Genomic DNA, 15,490 nt, shown 5'->3' with positions numbered 1-15,490 from the left:
ATCAAATAATCTATGTTACTATGGATATTATTATCCATCATTAGTAACATACTTCACGTATATCTCTATATCTATCTCCATATATGTATAAACTTAGCTCATCAACCAATGAATAATAATTAAGAAATGTAAAAGTAATTGTGCATTTTCTTTTTTAATTGTATTGGTTTATAAGCCAATATTGCCCTCTCCAATATGGCGGCGACGTCAACGTACATTCTAAAGGCGAATGCGGCGTCTATGAATATAGGTCTATGCTCGAAACGCTCTCTACTTCCCTTGAGAGTGTTTGGGTGTCGTGGACAAGTCTGCAAGTAGACCTACCTTCATGCATAATTGTGTATCCATCTGATTGGACAACTCATAATGGTCGGCAACCATTGGCTGACTTTGCTGTAACTCGCCATGCTATTGGTTGACTGGAGAAATAGGAAGTGCTGTTTAGTAGTAGCGGCTTACGGGTTAACCCTGGCATCTGATGACATTTAATCAAGGGCCTCTGACAGTTTTTCTAATGGTTAGTCGAAATATAATGGGGTTCTGTTTCAACGTTGCGCATCAGTAGTAGAGGACGGTGTCTCCTTTCTAAAGATTAATGCACACGATAGCCCGAATCCCTAGCTAACGTTAGCTACCGTGTTAGCCACCGGCTAATCATAACAGTCCCGAGTCTTGAGTTCTGTTCTTGGTTGGTTGAATAACGTGCGTAATAATAATCGGTATCACACGATATGGCATTATTTGCAATGGGAGTTAATTGGTAGTTTTTCATACGTTCTTTATGAAGGACACAACGTGTCAACGTCGGACCAAACGAACTGGATGTTCTGCAATAGCAATTTCCAAAGCTACAGCTAGCAGCTTGTAAGCTTGTTTCCAGTACAACGATGGGCTGCGAGAGGTTGTATAACTCAGCGAAGTTACTGTGTGTCTTCAGCATTGTTCTGGTTGTCTTGGCTAAAGGGATTACTGCTGGTAAGTAGTATCAACTGTAATATGGATAGTACTAGCATTGTGCTTCACTGACAGCCAGATATGAGCAGTTGGCAGCTGGCTGTATGTACCGAGTATACCATGTCCCTGTTGCTCATCTGTCTGTTGTTATTCTGCAGAGGAAGATCAATATGGAAATGAAGTTTCAGAGTTAAAGGTAGGCTTCTACTATTATGCTGTCGTGGTTGAAGATTGTTGAGTCAATGTGCATTACTGAGTAATCGTGTCCCCAGAAACATTTGTTAAAGATGCATTAAAAGCATTTTCTTTCAACGTATGAACTTGCTAGCATTAGAACAAATTCATCACTACAGGAACCCACAATGTTGACTTCAGCATCGAAAACTGTGTTTCACTATGGTTTGGCACTTGTTTGTTGCAGTCCTACCATGACCCTGAGAATGAAGAAGAAAGTGAGGCAGTAAGGTCAAGAGTTGTAGCTGGGGGCAGCGTGTCCTCTACGTCCACGTCTGAGCAGCCAGACCCCCTGGATGACCGGCTGGAGGGGGAGGAACGAGAGGACTTGCCTGACCAGCCTCCCCCGATCATGGAGCGACCTATAGAGAGTAAGAGCTGTCCTCTTTTGTCTGTTTATGTATCTTGATTTCGTCTTGATAAAGAATCACATAAATGACCAGTGTGTGCACTGCGCATACGGATTCCTTGACCGTGGGCTTATGTTTGCTTTGTTACTTCCCAAAGGCTTGTGCCAAGTATGCTTCTAATAATAAGATCACTTTCTCCTGATGCCCCTATTGCGTCTTCTTGACCTGCTGATCCACTACATCGTCTGAATCTCTATGTATACTCCAGCACTAGTAGGATTTATCTTCAATTAGCTGAAATGTTGGTCTTCAGAACATTTTTGGGTTAAACTTTTTATCTGCGGCAATGTGCTTCATGACTGGACTTGTATCTGTAAGTTGCTGACAAATATCAAAGTCACTTTCAGTTGGTTCCTTCCTAACATTAACCGTTCGCAGACTTCCGGCCCCTAAAATTTGCTAGTACAAACAAAGCATGATTACATGTTGCAACGTCTATCCTACTTTGCCTCACCTTGAGGTTTTCTTTTTGATGTGTGTGTGATTGTGTTATGTGTGTGCGTGCATGCGTCACACTCTGTATCTATCAGGTCTCCCCATGAGACCCTTCTTGCAGCATTGCACCTGGGGCCTCTCTTACAGTCAGTTACTTTACTGGAGATGAGCTTCCTGTGGCGTTGGAGGAGCTTTACCTTGGTGCATATCGAATTGTAACCAGCTGTTATAATACGTACTTTGAGTTGTTACTGATAAATACAATTTCCTCTGTTTATTCTTTAAATGTATATATTTTTAAGTTTTTCAGACTTTTATTGTTCATTTTATTGTATCAACTGTCCTTCTGCAAGGCAGAAAAAATCGATTCAAAAAAAGAATAATGTGATCTTAAAATGATTTTAAAAACTGATGGAAAAAAGGTATTAGATAGCTATACAATTTGAATCCACTCAGAAAGGCTAGATTACATAATCATAATCAAGCCTGAAGAACACGGGCAGGAATCAAATAGGAATCCCATGTTCCTGTTCAGTTAAGTCTTTAAAGTAGGCAGTGTCAGAGTGCTTTTGTTTCTCATGGCTTTGTCGTCTTTCCCGCTGCTCGTGTAGTTCCTGTGGTGAACGGGGGTACCGCCAACGGAGAGGCCTGCATGTTCCCATTCCTCTTCCAGGGCCAAGAGTACTCCCAGTGCACCACCGACGGGCGGAGCGACGGCAGGCTGTGGTGCTCCACCTCCTACGACTACGACCAGGAGAAGAGATGGGGCTTCTGCGAGAGTGAGTCCTACACCACTATGACACCATGCCTGTCCTTTCTAGTGCACCTGTCATTTACAATCACATTGCCAGGGTTCTGTGTCCACTGGGACCAACCAATGCACTCTGAAGTATATTTTAGGGTTCTGTGGATCGGGGCAAGTAAAGTTTATTTGTATAGCACCCTTCAAACAAAAGGCCTCACATTAAAATGACAACCATTGAAAAGGAAAAACCGCTAAATAGATTTCTACTGTGTTAAAAACACAGTAGAAGAAAGCGTTATTGCCTCAGTAAATTCACAAATGTCAAACATCAATTGGGTATTATGAATGTCTTTTTATATGGGTTGGAATGCTATGAACCACGACCTCAAATGTTAGACTTTTACAAAAATGTGAATGTGAAATATGAATGAATACCACAGTGGACTCTAGAGATGGTGAAGACTGGAGAGCACACCGCTAGTAGCCACACCGCCAATAGCCACAGCACGGCCTAAGCCTCCCGTCTCTTCCCTGTCATCTCCCCCCTCCAGCGGAGGAGCAGCAGGAGCAGAGACAGCAGGCGGAGGAGGCGGAGGAGCTGTACCAGGCGGTCGTCCGCCTGCTCAACACCACCACCCGAAAGAGCCACAAGAAAGAGTGAGCCTCTTCCCCCCCCCCTGCCCTCGCCTCTTCTATTGAGGACGTGGAGGATATCTCTCAAATGGTTATGTGTGACAGATGTAGGAACAATTGGCTAACTATATACATTTGTGGTAAGCTTTATTGAAAATTACCGCTGTGAAAGGATTATAGAGTCGACGGTTAAGAACACTTTGCGTGCTGAAGGTTCAGTAACCATTCATATTGACATTTTCTGGACTGACGCATCCACTCACACGCACGCACGCACACACGCACACGCGCTCACTTCCAAGCTCTCCCCCTTGCAGGCTGTACGAGAAGCTGCAGAAGGTGGCTGAGAAGGGCCACCACAAGGCCATGGAGAAGGTGGCGTACGCCATGCTGTTCGGAGACTACTTGGCCCAGAACGTGCCCAGAGCCAAGGAAATGTTTGAGAAGCTGGCCAAGGAAGGGTCGCCCAAGGCCCAGACGGTACGTTGCATATCACCCACTGCGGTTCCTGTCTCGCAGGAGAAATACGAGATGGGTCCGTGCTGCGCTTCAGCTAATGGTTGTTTTCAGTGATTCATTAAAGGTAAAAGAAAATTGTGGTCTGTGTAATTACATGCAAATATAGAGTGCTGCTGTGTCTTGAAAAAACGCCCCAACAAAAAGTAGTATCCGTTGCTAATGTGAAACCGAGCAAACAGATGTTCACACGTACCGCGAAAAGGAAAGCCTTACCCAAATGCAACAGAGAGTAATGACTCATCAAAGAATCCACTACTTGCATTCAGCGACATGGCAGACTTGTTATTATGATTTTTGACATGTTAATTTCCATACCTTGTCTCCCCAGGCACTTGGCTTCTTGTATGCTGCAGGGCTGGGAGTCAACTCTAGCCAAGCAAAGGTAGCGCTTACATGATGCCACTTCCTCCCCTTTTTAAAAGGGGCCTTTGGACCCCGCTTCACATGCAGTAACTCTGTGCTTTCACCCCCTCCTCAGGCCCTCGTGTACTACACCTTCGGAGCCCTGGGTGGAAACATGGTGGCCCATATGATCCTGGTGAGCTGAACCAGTCTCTGTGCTAGTCCCACTTGTTTTTTATTATCCTTAATTTAGGGCTGCTAGATTATGGAAAAGATCCTAATCGTGATTCTTTTGGTCCATATTGAAATAACGTTTGAATGAAACGATTATTTTCGAGTTTGAAAACATGATGCATTTATTCAGCATCTCTCTCAAGAAAACACTTTGTAACTTTGAAATTTAAATTTTCTATTAAACATTTAATGAATAAAATAAATAAAATGAAAAAATATATATGTACCGGTAGTTTGGAGATGGTTTGACCAAAAATCAAGATCAAGATACAAAATTTGAGGATTGTGAAGCCCTAGCTTCATCGGCCTCCAGTGGTGATGGTAAATAGATGGGTGGAGATGGAGTTGGCTAATGATTAACCAGTCTTTGTCTCGTCCAACCAGGGGTACAGATACTGGGGTGGAGTGGGAGTGCCCCAGAGCTGTGAATCTGCGCTGACACACTACAGGCTGGTGGCCAATCAGGGTGAGTCTGCTGCAGCGAGCTGGTGTTGTGTATTAATGCCGGGATGAATACATCACCTATAGATGGATGTATCGGCGTTCTGAAATGGACAGTTTGAATTTAAAATTTACTATCAATTGATATCCATTGCACTAATCCATACTTGTTGACTGAACAATTATCCCTCTACTTGAATGTACCGGTACATATCCCCTGTATCAACACCCATAGTACTCTATTTATTTATTATATTTATATATACTGCACTTATTGTACCTCTATGCTGCTCTGATACTTTATAATTCATGTACAAACTGCACTTTACTGCTCTTTTGCACTTCTGGTTGGTCACAAAATCTCATTTCGTTGTACTCTGCACAATGACAATAAAGTGAATCCAATCCAATATGAGAAGTTGTGGATCAATATATATACAGGCAGAGGTCGGGACAGAGGAGGTGAAACCAAAAAGGCAAAGTGGTTCAAATAAAAAATGTGTCTGTCAACGAAACACACTTTATTTGTCTGAATTGTTTCAATATTTATCGGAACAACTCAGATAATTTTTTTTTTTTACATATTAAACTGTCCCTGTGTGTGTGTGTGTGTGTGTGTGTGTGTGTGTGTGTGTGTGGTCAGTGGCCAGCGACGTGACCCTGACCGGGAGCAGTGCCGTGCAGAGGATACGTCTGCTGGACGAGGTGGAGAACCCGGGCTCCACCAGCGGCATGCTGGAGGAGGACCTGATCCAGTACTACCAGTTCCTGGCTGAGAAGGGAGACGTCCAGGCCCAGGTAGGCCGGGCCTCTCTGCCTGCACTCCCCTCTGAGCATTCGCGTCAGGAACCAGAGGTTCTAGTCAAAGGGGGGGTTGTTTTTGGATGACAACCCCCATGGTTTACCCATATATGCATCCTTATCCAGGCATTAGAAGTTCACTGTTAGTTGTTAGGATAAAGGTGGTCTTCCGGGAAAATGGTAAAACTAGTCTTTGTTTATTAAGGGTCGTACGAAATCCGTAGGAACCAAACTATTCTTTAGTGTTATTATTATTAATGGGGGTCCTACGAAATCCAGGAACCCCATTTTATTTGTTAGTTATGTTTGTGTTAGTTATTTTATTTCTTCCTGAAAAATTTGGCCACATCACAAAAACAATGCTCAACAGTTGTATATATTGGCAGAATTGTAGAACTGTAGTCAAATGAGTAAGGTAAGCAAAGCAATGCAATGAATGGCGCTATAATGTGTTGTGGTTGTCGGGCCAGGTGGGACTTGGCCAGCTCCATCTGCACGGAGGACGAGGAGTGGAGCAGAACCACCAGGTAACCTGATCTATGGAAAGACACCAGAGCCGTTGTTCGGTCCTTACTCGTAGTGCAAGTCATTTAAGTGTTGATGACTCCTGTCCACCAGAGGGCGTACGACTACTTCAACCAGGCTGCCAACGCGGGCAACACCCACGCTATGGCCTTCCTCGGCAAGGTAGGAAGATGTCCTTCACACAAGGCTGGCTGGGGTTGTATGACCTCATTTACTTTTCATTCCTTTTAATTTGAACTGGCTTTTAACGATGCATCTCTGCTTCATCGCTTTCATCAAAAACGGAAGACTGGCTAGCCCCGCCCATTCTGCCAGAGATTTAAGTTCGCCCTGCAGAAGGGTCTTGAGAAGAGCAATACATTTCTTTCTAGTTTCGATACGTTTTTGCGGGAGCCAATCACCAAGCTGGCTTTTCTCCCTGGCGTGCTATTGGCTTGTTTAACACGATGACGACAGGGAAGTGACGGCAAGCAGCCAATTGCATAGTACAGAGTACAGAGTTGCTTGCTGTGATTTACAGAGTAATTTGAACTACGCCCATTGATCACGCCTCTTAATAATAATAATAATACATTTAATTTAGAGGCGCCTTTCAAGACACCCAAGGTCACCTTACAGAGCATATAGTCATCATTCAAAACTATGTAAAACAGACTAGGAATAAAAGGAAAACAGAGGTTAAACATGAAGAATAATAATAATTAATAACACTCAAAGATGCCTAAAGTGAAGGGGGGACCTCACTAACCACCACCAATATGTAGCACCCACTTGGGCTGAAGAACATGACAGCAGCTTCCCCAGACCAACGTGCAATCTAGGATTGAGCTTGGTCAGGCAATAGCCAGGCTACAAAAACGGCTCATTTGGCGAGAAGTTGTTTCACCAGTAGATGGCATCAAACTGCAATGAAAAGCATCAAACCGTACAGACTAATGGCTCATGTGTCCCTCCAGATGTACTCTGAAGGCAGCGAGTTTGTCCCCCAGAACAATGAGACTGCCCTGCAGTACTTCAAGAAAGCCTCAGACTTGGTAAGGGGCCAGGCCTTTATTCAGCATGTATTGGCTGTTCTCGGTATTATGTTTGTTGTATGCTATGTTTTGTATTTACAATTTAGGTGATGAAATGCTCGGTTTAGAATTAAATGCATAGAATACATTTACATTTGTCCACAAGCTGGTCTCTTAAGGATTAAGAAAGCTATATTTTTCTTTCGTCAAACTTGACAAGAAGTGATAATAGAGCAGATTGAAGTAGAATGTGAAGGAGAATGTTTAGCTCTGCACCTCCTGTCCAATTGGCTGCGGTGTTGCTCCTCTCTGATTGGTGGTTGCTGTGTTCCCCCTTGCAGGGTAACCCTGTGGGACAGAGTGGTCTGGGGATGGCCTACCTGTATGGAAGAGGTGTCCAAGTGGTGAGTCGACATGACTTCAACTGTTTGGTATTCCTCACCCAAACTTTTGGACGACGTTTTAGACCACCCAGACTCATACTGCAGTTATGATGTCATTTCTTCCTTTTTTGGTCACCTGACTTGACCGTGTGTGTGTGTGTGTGTGCCTGTGTATGTGTGTGTGTGTGCAGAACTATGAGCTGGCGCTGAAATACTTCCAGAAGGCGGCGGAACAGGGCTGGGTGGACGGACAGCTTCAACTGGGCACCATGTATTACAGTGAGTGTGTTTGTGTTTGCGCACCTCATGGCACACAGCTTCCAGCAAAAAAAAAAAGCCTACACAATACACATTCAATCCATACTCCAAGACCATGTGTATGATGCACTGTATATATCAGATGTACATTGTGTACAGTGTTCCCCTAGTGTAGATTTCCTTTGCGCTATTGGACCTGATGTATCTTGGCCAAACGTGTTTGAGAAGAGGCATCGACCACCACGGCTCGGCACAGTCCATGTCCTTCCTGGGTGGTCCTCCCTTGTTCTCTCCATCGCGAGACACACTTCACTCTGTGTTTACGGTCCGTCTGGTTTCCAGGGCGACGGCAGCACGGTGGCTGTCGCCCACCATCATTCTGCTCTCAGCGCCCCCTCATGTCTCCGCCGGCGACGCTGCCTGATCTCGCGCTCTCGGTTTCTGCTCGACAGATCTGCCGGAAGCCTGTTCCCTCTCCCTGTAAAACCATCAGAGTAGGAGCCACGGCAGGGTAGACTTTTGGTGAAACAGCTTGAGTCATGTTTGGTTTATTCGATATAGCTCATCTGCAAATACAGCAACTATTGCAGTCCATGGAAGACTGCATCCCTCTTCCTCTGTGTTTATTCTCAAGGTTTCACCGCTTTAAGGCTTTTGGGGGGGGGGGGGGGGGGGGCCCACTTGCTGTCTAATTGGATTAGGGTTAGCTGGTCGTTGTATGATGTGGGCTTGTGGAGCCACGCAATTACCGTTGAATTGACGCAACTTTGGTTGAGTCATGCGGTGAGACTCACCAGGGTTCAGAGTTTGCTTGCTCGTGCCTCAACCCTACTGGCCCCTGAATATAGCCTGTATCTTCGCCGAAGCTCTCCTTATATAAAGGCAAAGCACAAAGTACTTATAGTAATAACTATACATTTTCATTATAATGTTTTTTATTACCGTTTTGTATAAAAAGGGCAGATCTGAACCCATCACAATAAAATACTCGAGAGACTAGATGGGATGGGATAGTCCTCGCTTGTTCTTTTCCTTGTGAGACACACTTCACTTTGTTTATGGTCTGTCTGGTTTCCAGGGAAATCAACTTACTGTTCATCCTTGTTTTTTCCTTTCCTTGTTATCTATTCATAACAAGGAATGGATGAGGAAATGCTGTGATTGAATGTCTGAGTGCTCTCTTCAATGGGCAGACATCAGGCGTAGATCAGATGTTCGGGTGACCCCGTATAAGCCCATCTATTATGATCACTATAATGATGACCACGCCCCTCTCCATCACCTGTCTGTGTCTGTGGCTCCGCCCCCCCCCTCCCCCTCCAGGTGGCATCGGCGTGAAGCGGGACTACAAGCAGGCGCTCAAGTTCTTTAACCTGGCGTCCCAGGCGGGCCACATCCTGGCCTTCTACAACCTAGCCCAGATGCACGCCACCGGCACCGGGGTCATGCGCTCCTGCCACACGGCCGTGGAGGTAAAGACGCACGCGCACGCACGCACTCACACACATGCACGCTAGAGCCCGACCGATAAAGGCTTTCTAAGGCCGACACGATACAAATATTTGGTGATCGAAAAATCAGATATTCTGATATATCGAAATTCCAGAAACATGTAACAGAACATTAACAGATTTCCCTAACATTGTTTTTTGTAGTTATTTATGAGTCCTCACTAAAATAATAAGGTAATGCAGTTTAAAAATAAACTTTATTTTATTGTTTTATTGTCACAACAGAAAAGAATATCAAAATATATTAAAGTTCTGATGGGACACACACGCACACACCGCTGTGGAGGTTAGACACACACACACACACACACACACACACACACACACACACACACACACACACACACACACACACACACACACACACACACACACACACACACACACACACACACACACACACACACCGCTGTGGAGGTTAGGACACGCACACACACACACACACACACACACACCGCTGTGGAGGTTAGGACACGCACACACACACACACACACACACCGCTGTGGAGGTTAGGACACGCACACACACACACACACACACACACACCGCTGTGGAGGTTAGGACACACACACACACACACACACACACCGCTGTGGAGGTTAGGACACGCACACGCACGCACACACCGCTGTGGAGGTTAGCTTAGGACACGCACGCACACACCATTGTGGAGGTTAGGACACGCCAAACCACTGTGGAGGATAGGACACACACACCGCTATGGAGGTAAGGACAAACACACGCGCGTGCGCGCGCACAGAGGTCGGGGCGCACACGTACACACCGCTCAGAGCGGTCCTCGGGAAATCTCGTTAGAGTGATTAAATCCCTTTCATTAAAGTGTTTTGAACCAAGAGGAGACAACAATTAAAGGGAGGCCATACTTTTTCCCTTCATGTCGATAAGTGTGCTCCTCACAATCACAGCATGCAAACAAACACATAACCCTGTGCTTTATCCTGACGCTAGAAGAGACGGTATCTGCTGACCGAGTCCGCCCCCCCGTTCTCCGACCTGCGCTCTCATCCATCCGTCGTTCTCCCCGCAGCTCTTCAAGAACGTGTGCGAGCGCGGCCGCTGGTCGGAGCGTCTGATGGGGGCCTACGCCGGCTTCAAGGAGGGCGACGTGGACGCCTCTCTGGTCCAGTACCTGCTGCTGGCCGAGCAGGGCTACGAGGTGGCCCAGAGCAACGTGGCCTTCATCCTGGACCAGAGTAAGGCCCGGCCCGGGGGACCTGCAGCCTAGCGTTGGGTCGCTGCAGCGCGACCTTTACAATCGTTTTGTTTCTAAACCAAATGTGGTGCAACATCACAGCGATCCCTTTGGCATTGTAGAGAGGACGACAATCGAGTTAAATGCTAAATTGAATAATTCCATTTGGGTAAGTTAAAATCCAATTGAACAAGGATTTTAAAGTGGGCCTGGATAAATGATGGAAATAAAACATGATAACCCTAACCCTAACTTGCGATTATAGAAAAAAACGATTATGTAACGTGTGTGTGTGTGTGTGTGTGTGTGTGTGTGTGTGTGTGTGTGTGTGTGTGTGTGTGTGTGTGTGTGTGTGTGTGTGTGTGTGTGTGTGTGTGTGTGTGTGTGTGTGTGTGTCCCCCCAGCCGAAGGGGCTCAGGTGTTCCTGGAGAACGAGACGTACCCGCGGGCCCTGCTCCACTGGACCCGGGCCGCGGCTCAGGGTGAGTCCCGGCTGAGAGGCCACACCTCAGGGATATAGGACCGGTGTTCTGGGGGTCAACCACACCTTTTTGTTCTGTGGAAATAAAACACTTTGAAAGCACGGATATTATATATATAATTAGATTTTTGTAAAATCGCTGCATCTTTGATGTAATAAAGATGCCTTTATTGCAACAAAATATTATTAATTTGATTGGTATAACATAAAAGTAATTATTGTAGGGCAGTTAATTGCATACTCGAGCATGAATACGGGACGCATGGTGAGGCCCTGAGGTGTGTGCGGGGTCTCTGACCGGCGCGGGGGGGGGGGGTGTTTCAGGCTACACGGTGGCCCGGATCAAGCTGGGGGACTACCACTTCTACGGCTACGGCACGGACGTGGACTACGAGACGGCCGTCATCCACTACCGGCTGGCGTCGGAGCAGCAGCACAGCGCCCAGGCCATGTTCAACCTGGGCTACATGCACGAGAAGGGCCTGGGCATCAAGCAGGTGGGCCCTGTCGACTATGGGAAAAAGAAAATCATAATCACGATTATTTCGGGCAATATTGAAATCACGATTATTCAAACGGTTATTTTTGCGTTTGAAAACAACTCAATTTGGAGATCGATTGACCAATTCTTTTTTTATCCCAGTTCGATTCGCACAGCCCTAGCCTCCTCCTCCTCCTCCTCCTCCTCCTTCTCCTCCTCTGCCAGTGGCACACAGCAGTCTTGTCTGTGGTTGTCTTGACTGGATCAGACGTTTTTTTATACCTTCATCTAATTATCACTTAAGCCAATGGAAACAATATTAGCTTCGAATTACTGGCTGTATTCATCTCCTATAATTGCGATTATCAAAATAAAATATAATAAAAGATACTTCCCATTATCGGCCGATCATTTGTTGACCCCAGATATATATATTGTGCATCCCTACTAACTTAAACAATTTCCCACACTTATTTGACAGATAGGCGTACCTATTTATACATCAGACTACAGGCACAGCAGCTCTGGTTGCTGTCTCCGCCGGGGACGGGATGTTTTGGGTACAAGGCCAGTTTCTGCATATAGATTTAGTTGGCACCTTCCGTCACGTCTGCTGCCTTGGCAGGGACAGAGGCGTGGGCGTTTGACCGTGACAAACCCCACAACTCTCCCAGACATCCGCCATCAGTGGGGCCTGTCAGACCCGGTTTAAACTTTAGCCTGCGAAGCCTCTGTCTGGGTACTAAAGAACCATTTATAAAGAGTCGATATCCCTAATCCACGTGATTATGGTAAAATCTAATCGCAATAATGGGTATTAAAAAAGAAAACGCGCTCGCTCAAAGTCGACTGTGGTTGACAGTCACTCACTCACACTCCCTCACAGTTGACTGGATCGTGTGTGTGTGTGTGTGTGTGTGTGTGTGTGTGTGTGTGTGTGTGTGTGTGTGTGTGTGTGTGTGTGTGTGTGTGTGTGTGTGTGTGTGTGTGTGTGTGTGTGTGTGTGTGTGTGTGCGTGCAGGACATCCACCTGGCCAAGCGCTTCTACGACATGGCGGCGGAGGCCAGTCCGGACGCCCAGGTGCCCGTCTTCCTGGCGCTGTGTAAGCTGGGCCTGGTCTACGCCCTGCAGTACCTGCACGACCTCAACGTGAGTACGGGCTCCTCAGTGGTACCCCACCAACGTCTCCCCCGCTCCTCATCCTCTCCAGTCCGATCCCCCCCCCCTCCTCCTCTTCCTGAGTCTCTCCCCCACCCCCTCCCCTTCCCCCCTCCCCCCTCCTCCTGTGGAATCCCTCCTCCCTCCCTACCTGCTCCTCCTCCTCTTGCTGAGTCCCTCCCCTTCCTGAGTCCCTCCCCTTCCTGAGTCCCTCCCCTTCCCTCCTCCCTCCTCCCCCCCCTCCTCCTGTGGAATCCCTCCTCCCTCCCTACCTCCTCCTCCCCCTCAGGCCTGAGTCCCTCCCCACCTCCTCCTCCTCTGAGGCTGTGGCGTGTGGCGTGTGGCGCCCCCTGCAGGTGGACGAGCTCCTGACCCAGGTGGACCTGGACCAGATCCTGGGCCCCGAGTGGGACCTCTACCTCATGACCGTCATCGCCCTGATGCTGGGCACCGTCATCGCCTACCGCCAGCGCCAGCACCAGATGGTGGTGCCCCCCCGGCCCCCGGCCCCCGCCCCCGCCCCCGCCCAGGCCCCCGCCCAGGCCCCGGCTCCTACCCCACCCCCGGCCCCCCAGGACCAGGACCAGGACCAGGACCAGCAGCCAGACCAGGCCTTGCCCGAGCAGCCCGCAGGAGGGACTGAAGGGCCCGCTCAGGACGCACCGGCAGAGCCAGAGCAGCAGCTTTGAGGGAGAGGAACACACACACACACACACAACACGCCACACAGCACACACGCACACATTCACATACACACATCGCACGGAGGGAAGCCAGCAAGGGACAGAAATCAAAAGGCTGTGGAACACGGGGACTGTGCTAAGCCCCGCCCCTTCCCCCATGGATTAGCCGTCGCTAACATGCTAGCGACCAGCTAGCGCATAGCATATTCCCCCTGATCCTTAACCTGCTTCCCTCCGCATGAAAACGAGAAAAAGAAGTCTAGAAATGTTATGCTGGGTTTTTGTCGCTATTCACCATTTGGGAATTTTTAAGTAGGAGGCAGAAAATAAGTGAGGGAATAAGTAAGGGAAAACACAGACTTTGGACTTGTCAGTTTGTGACTCTGGGTTTTTACCCTGCCGACCTTCTCTCTCTCTCTCTATCTCTATCTCTCTCTCCCCCTCTCTCTCTCTCTCTCTCTCTATCTCTATCTCTATCTCTATCTCTATCTCTATCTCTCTCTTTCTCTCCATGGAATCAGCCACAGATCAACGGGTCCCTGTCCGATCTTTGGGACAAATAAAATAACTTGGAATCAGTTCAGTGGTGCTTGTATTTCACTTCCTTCTCCCCTTCTAAAAGGGACCTATACTGCCACAGTTTTACTTTGTTGTGGGGTATTTTTCCTCTCTCTCTCTTGGGAGAGTGAACTCAAGTCAGTCACGCTCTATGGCGTCATGATATAGTCTTCTTACATAACGTGGTCTTATCTTACTGCATGTTTTTGCTCCTCGTTTTTTGCTGAATTTTGCGCTTCATTTTGGAACAGACCGTTTTGTTTGGGTAAAACTTTCTTTACGATTGGATGAAAGAACAAGTTCTCTCATGGCAAAAACACCTCTTGGCACATCATTTTAAGTATCATTTGTATAAATTGAAATATATTGACTTCTGTTCAATTCTGATTCTTACCTAGAGGATAAGTTAACACTGGAATTAATGAGGACCGCTAGATGTTCTCTTAAAGCCATTTCTCTGTCAGCAAAACAAATATTGGTGGTTGTGGAAGAAATACATTATGGAATGTACGAAATTAACCTTTTTAGACTCTTGGGAATATAGGTTGCTAATTGTGTCTTGGTTACGTTGAGTCATCTCGTGTGTGTGTGTGTGTGTGTGTAGACTTTTCAGTGCAAGAGAATCCTTGCTCTGCATAATGTGCTGTGTGCCTATCAGAGTGCGTTGGCTTTGAACCACAGTTCAAAGGTCACCGAGGGATTAATTTAATTCAAGATAGTTTCCTGTGGCTCTCTGAAGTTTCCTTTGTGGCGAGTGCTTAATTATTTTTATTGTATTTTTTTGTCACAGCTTGTTGTGGCCAAATTTGTTTCTCCTTTTTCTTCCTCATGCACAAATGCGTGGAGCAGGCCTCTTCATTAAAATGGTGGCACACAATGTCTTTGTGTATGGTTCCATAATGTCAGCTTTTTGGAGAGTATATCCACCCTCCTCAGGAGGCCATTTTGGATCCCCACTGGAGGAGATTCAGCCGCTCAAATGGAGATGGACACTGGTCGAATGGAGATGGTCACTGGTCAAATGGATATGGACACTGGTCTTGCAATGGGAAGCGATTCGCTTGTAGAATCTGTTGGAACGAAGCAAATACATTTATTTTCAACATTTTGCCAATTGCTTTTCTCAACAATTTTTCCATCTGGCCACTGTTTTGTTTTTGTCGTATTATCCTTAATACTTTTCTTTGGCAATAAAAACCGAGCAAAATAGAGGAAAGTTGTGTAGAGAAGCATGTTGTGAGTGACGAACAGTGAAATATTTTGACCAGCCCCCTGTATAAAAGTAACTAGTCTTATTCTAATTTTGTTTAAACTTAAACAAACACTGGCATAAGACTTAATGACTGCATTTTTACCATCACGATGAGTTTGTACTGAAAAGAATAAAAGACGTGGATATTTAACACCTGTCCAAAAAATTGAATTGATCTTCCTTAATTCTGATTCTGCACCAATATGAATCCTACACTGATACTC

The 15,490-nt window shown here is 46.5% G+C and overlaps 1 protein-coding gene across 2 annotated transcripts; it reads left to right on the top strand.

Annotated features, from left to right (window-relative positions):
* The first annotated feature begins 419 nt into the window (after window positions 1-419).
* On the top strand, window positions 420-15,417 carry sel1l (SEL1L adaptor subunit of SYVN1 ubiquitin ligase). Of its 2 annotated transcripts, XM_030346034.1 has the most exons (22): window positions 422-517; window positions 788-975; window positions 1,113-1,150; window positions 1,376-1,559; window positions 2,645-2,812; window positions 3,330-3,435; window positions 3,729-3,891; window positions 4,259-4,312; window positions 4,409-4,468; window positions 4,891-4,972; window positions 5,591-5,745; window positions 6,219-6,275; window positions 6,367-6,435; window positions 7,230-7,307; window positions 7,628-7,690; window positions 7,861-7,948; window positions 9,251-9,399; window positions 10,488-10,653; window positions 11,057-11,134; window positions 11,458-11,630; window positions 12,636-12,764; window positions 13,130-15,417. In XM_030346034.1, exons 2-22 carry the CDS (start codon window positions 888-890, stop codon window positions 13,460-13,462), a joined length of 2,481 nt encoding a protein of 826 aa, XP_030201894.1. In that variant the 5' UTR covers window positions 422-517; window positions 788-887; the 3' UTR covers window positions 13,463-15,417. The 2 variants fall into 2 exon arrangements, with proteins under 2 accessions (XP_030201893.1, XP_030201894.1); XM_030346033.1 differs by having other exon boundaries at window positions 420-975.
* The last annotated feature ends 73 nt before the right edge of the window (window positions 15,418-15,490 follow it).

This window comes from Gadus morhua, chromosome 21, assembly GCF_902167405.1.
Source record: "Gadus morhua chromosome 21, gadMor3.0, whole genome shotgun sequence".
Taxonomy (NCBI): domain Eukaryota; kingdom Metazoa; phylum Chordata; class Actinopteri; order Gadiformes; family Gadidae; genus Gadus; species Gadus morhua.
The sequence above is the reverse complement of the archived record's forward strand: the minus strand, read 5'-3'. Positions and strand labels throughout refer to the sequence as shown.

Bases quoted from the DNA above. Each gene is read 5' to 3' on its own strand.
- sel1l (XM_030346033.1), top strand. From the start codon at position 888: ATGGGCTGCGAGAGGTTGTATAACTCAGCGAAGTTACTGTGTGTCTTC. The intron at 1,151-1,375 runs GTAGGCTTCTAC...TGTTTGTTGCAG, and splicing joins ATGAAGTTTCAGAGTTAAAG to TCCTACCATGACCCTGAGAA. The intron at 11,135-11,457 runs GTGAGTCCCGGC...GGGGTGTTTCAG, and splicing joins GACCCGGGCCGCGGCTCAGG to GCTACACGGTGGCCCGGATC.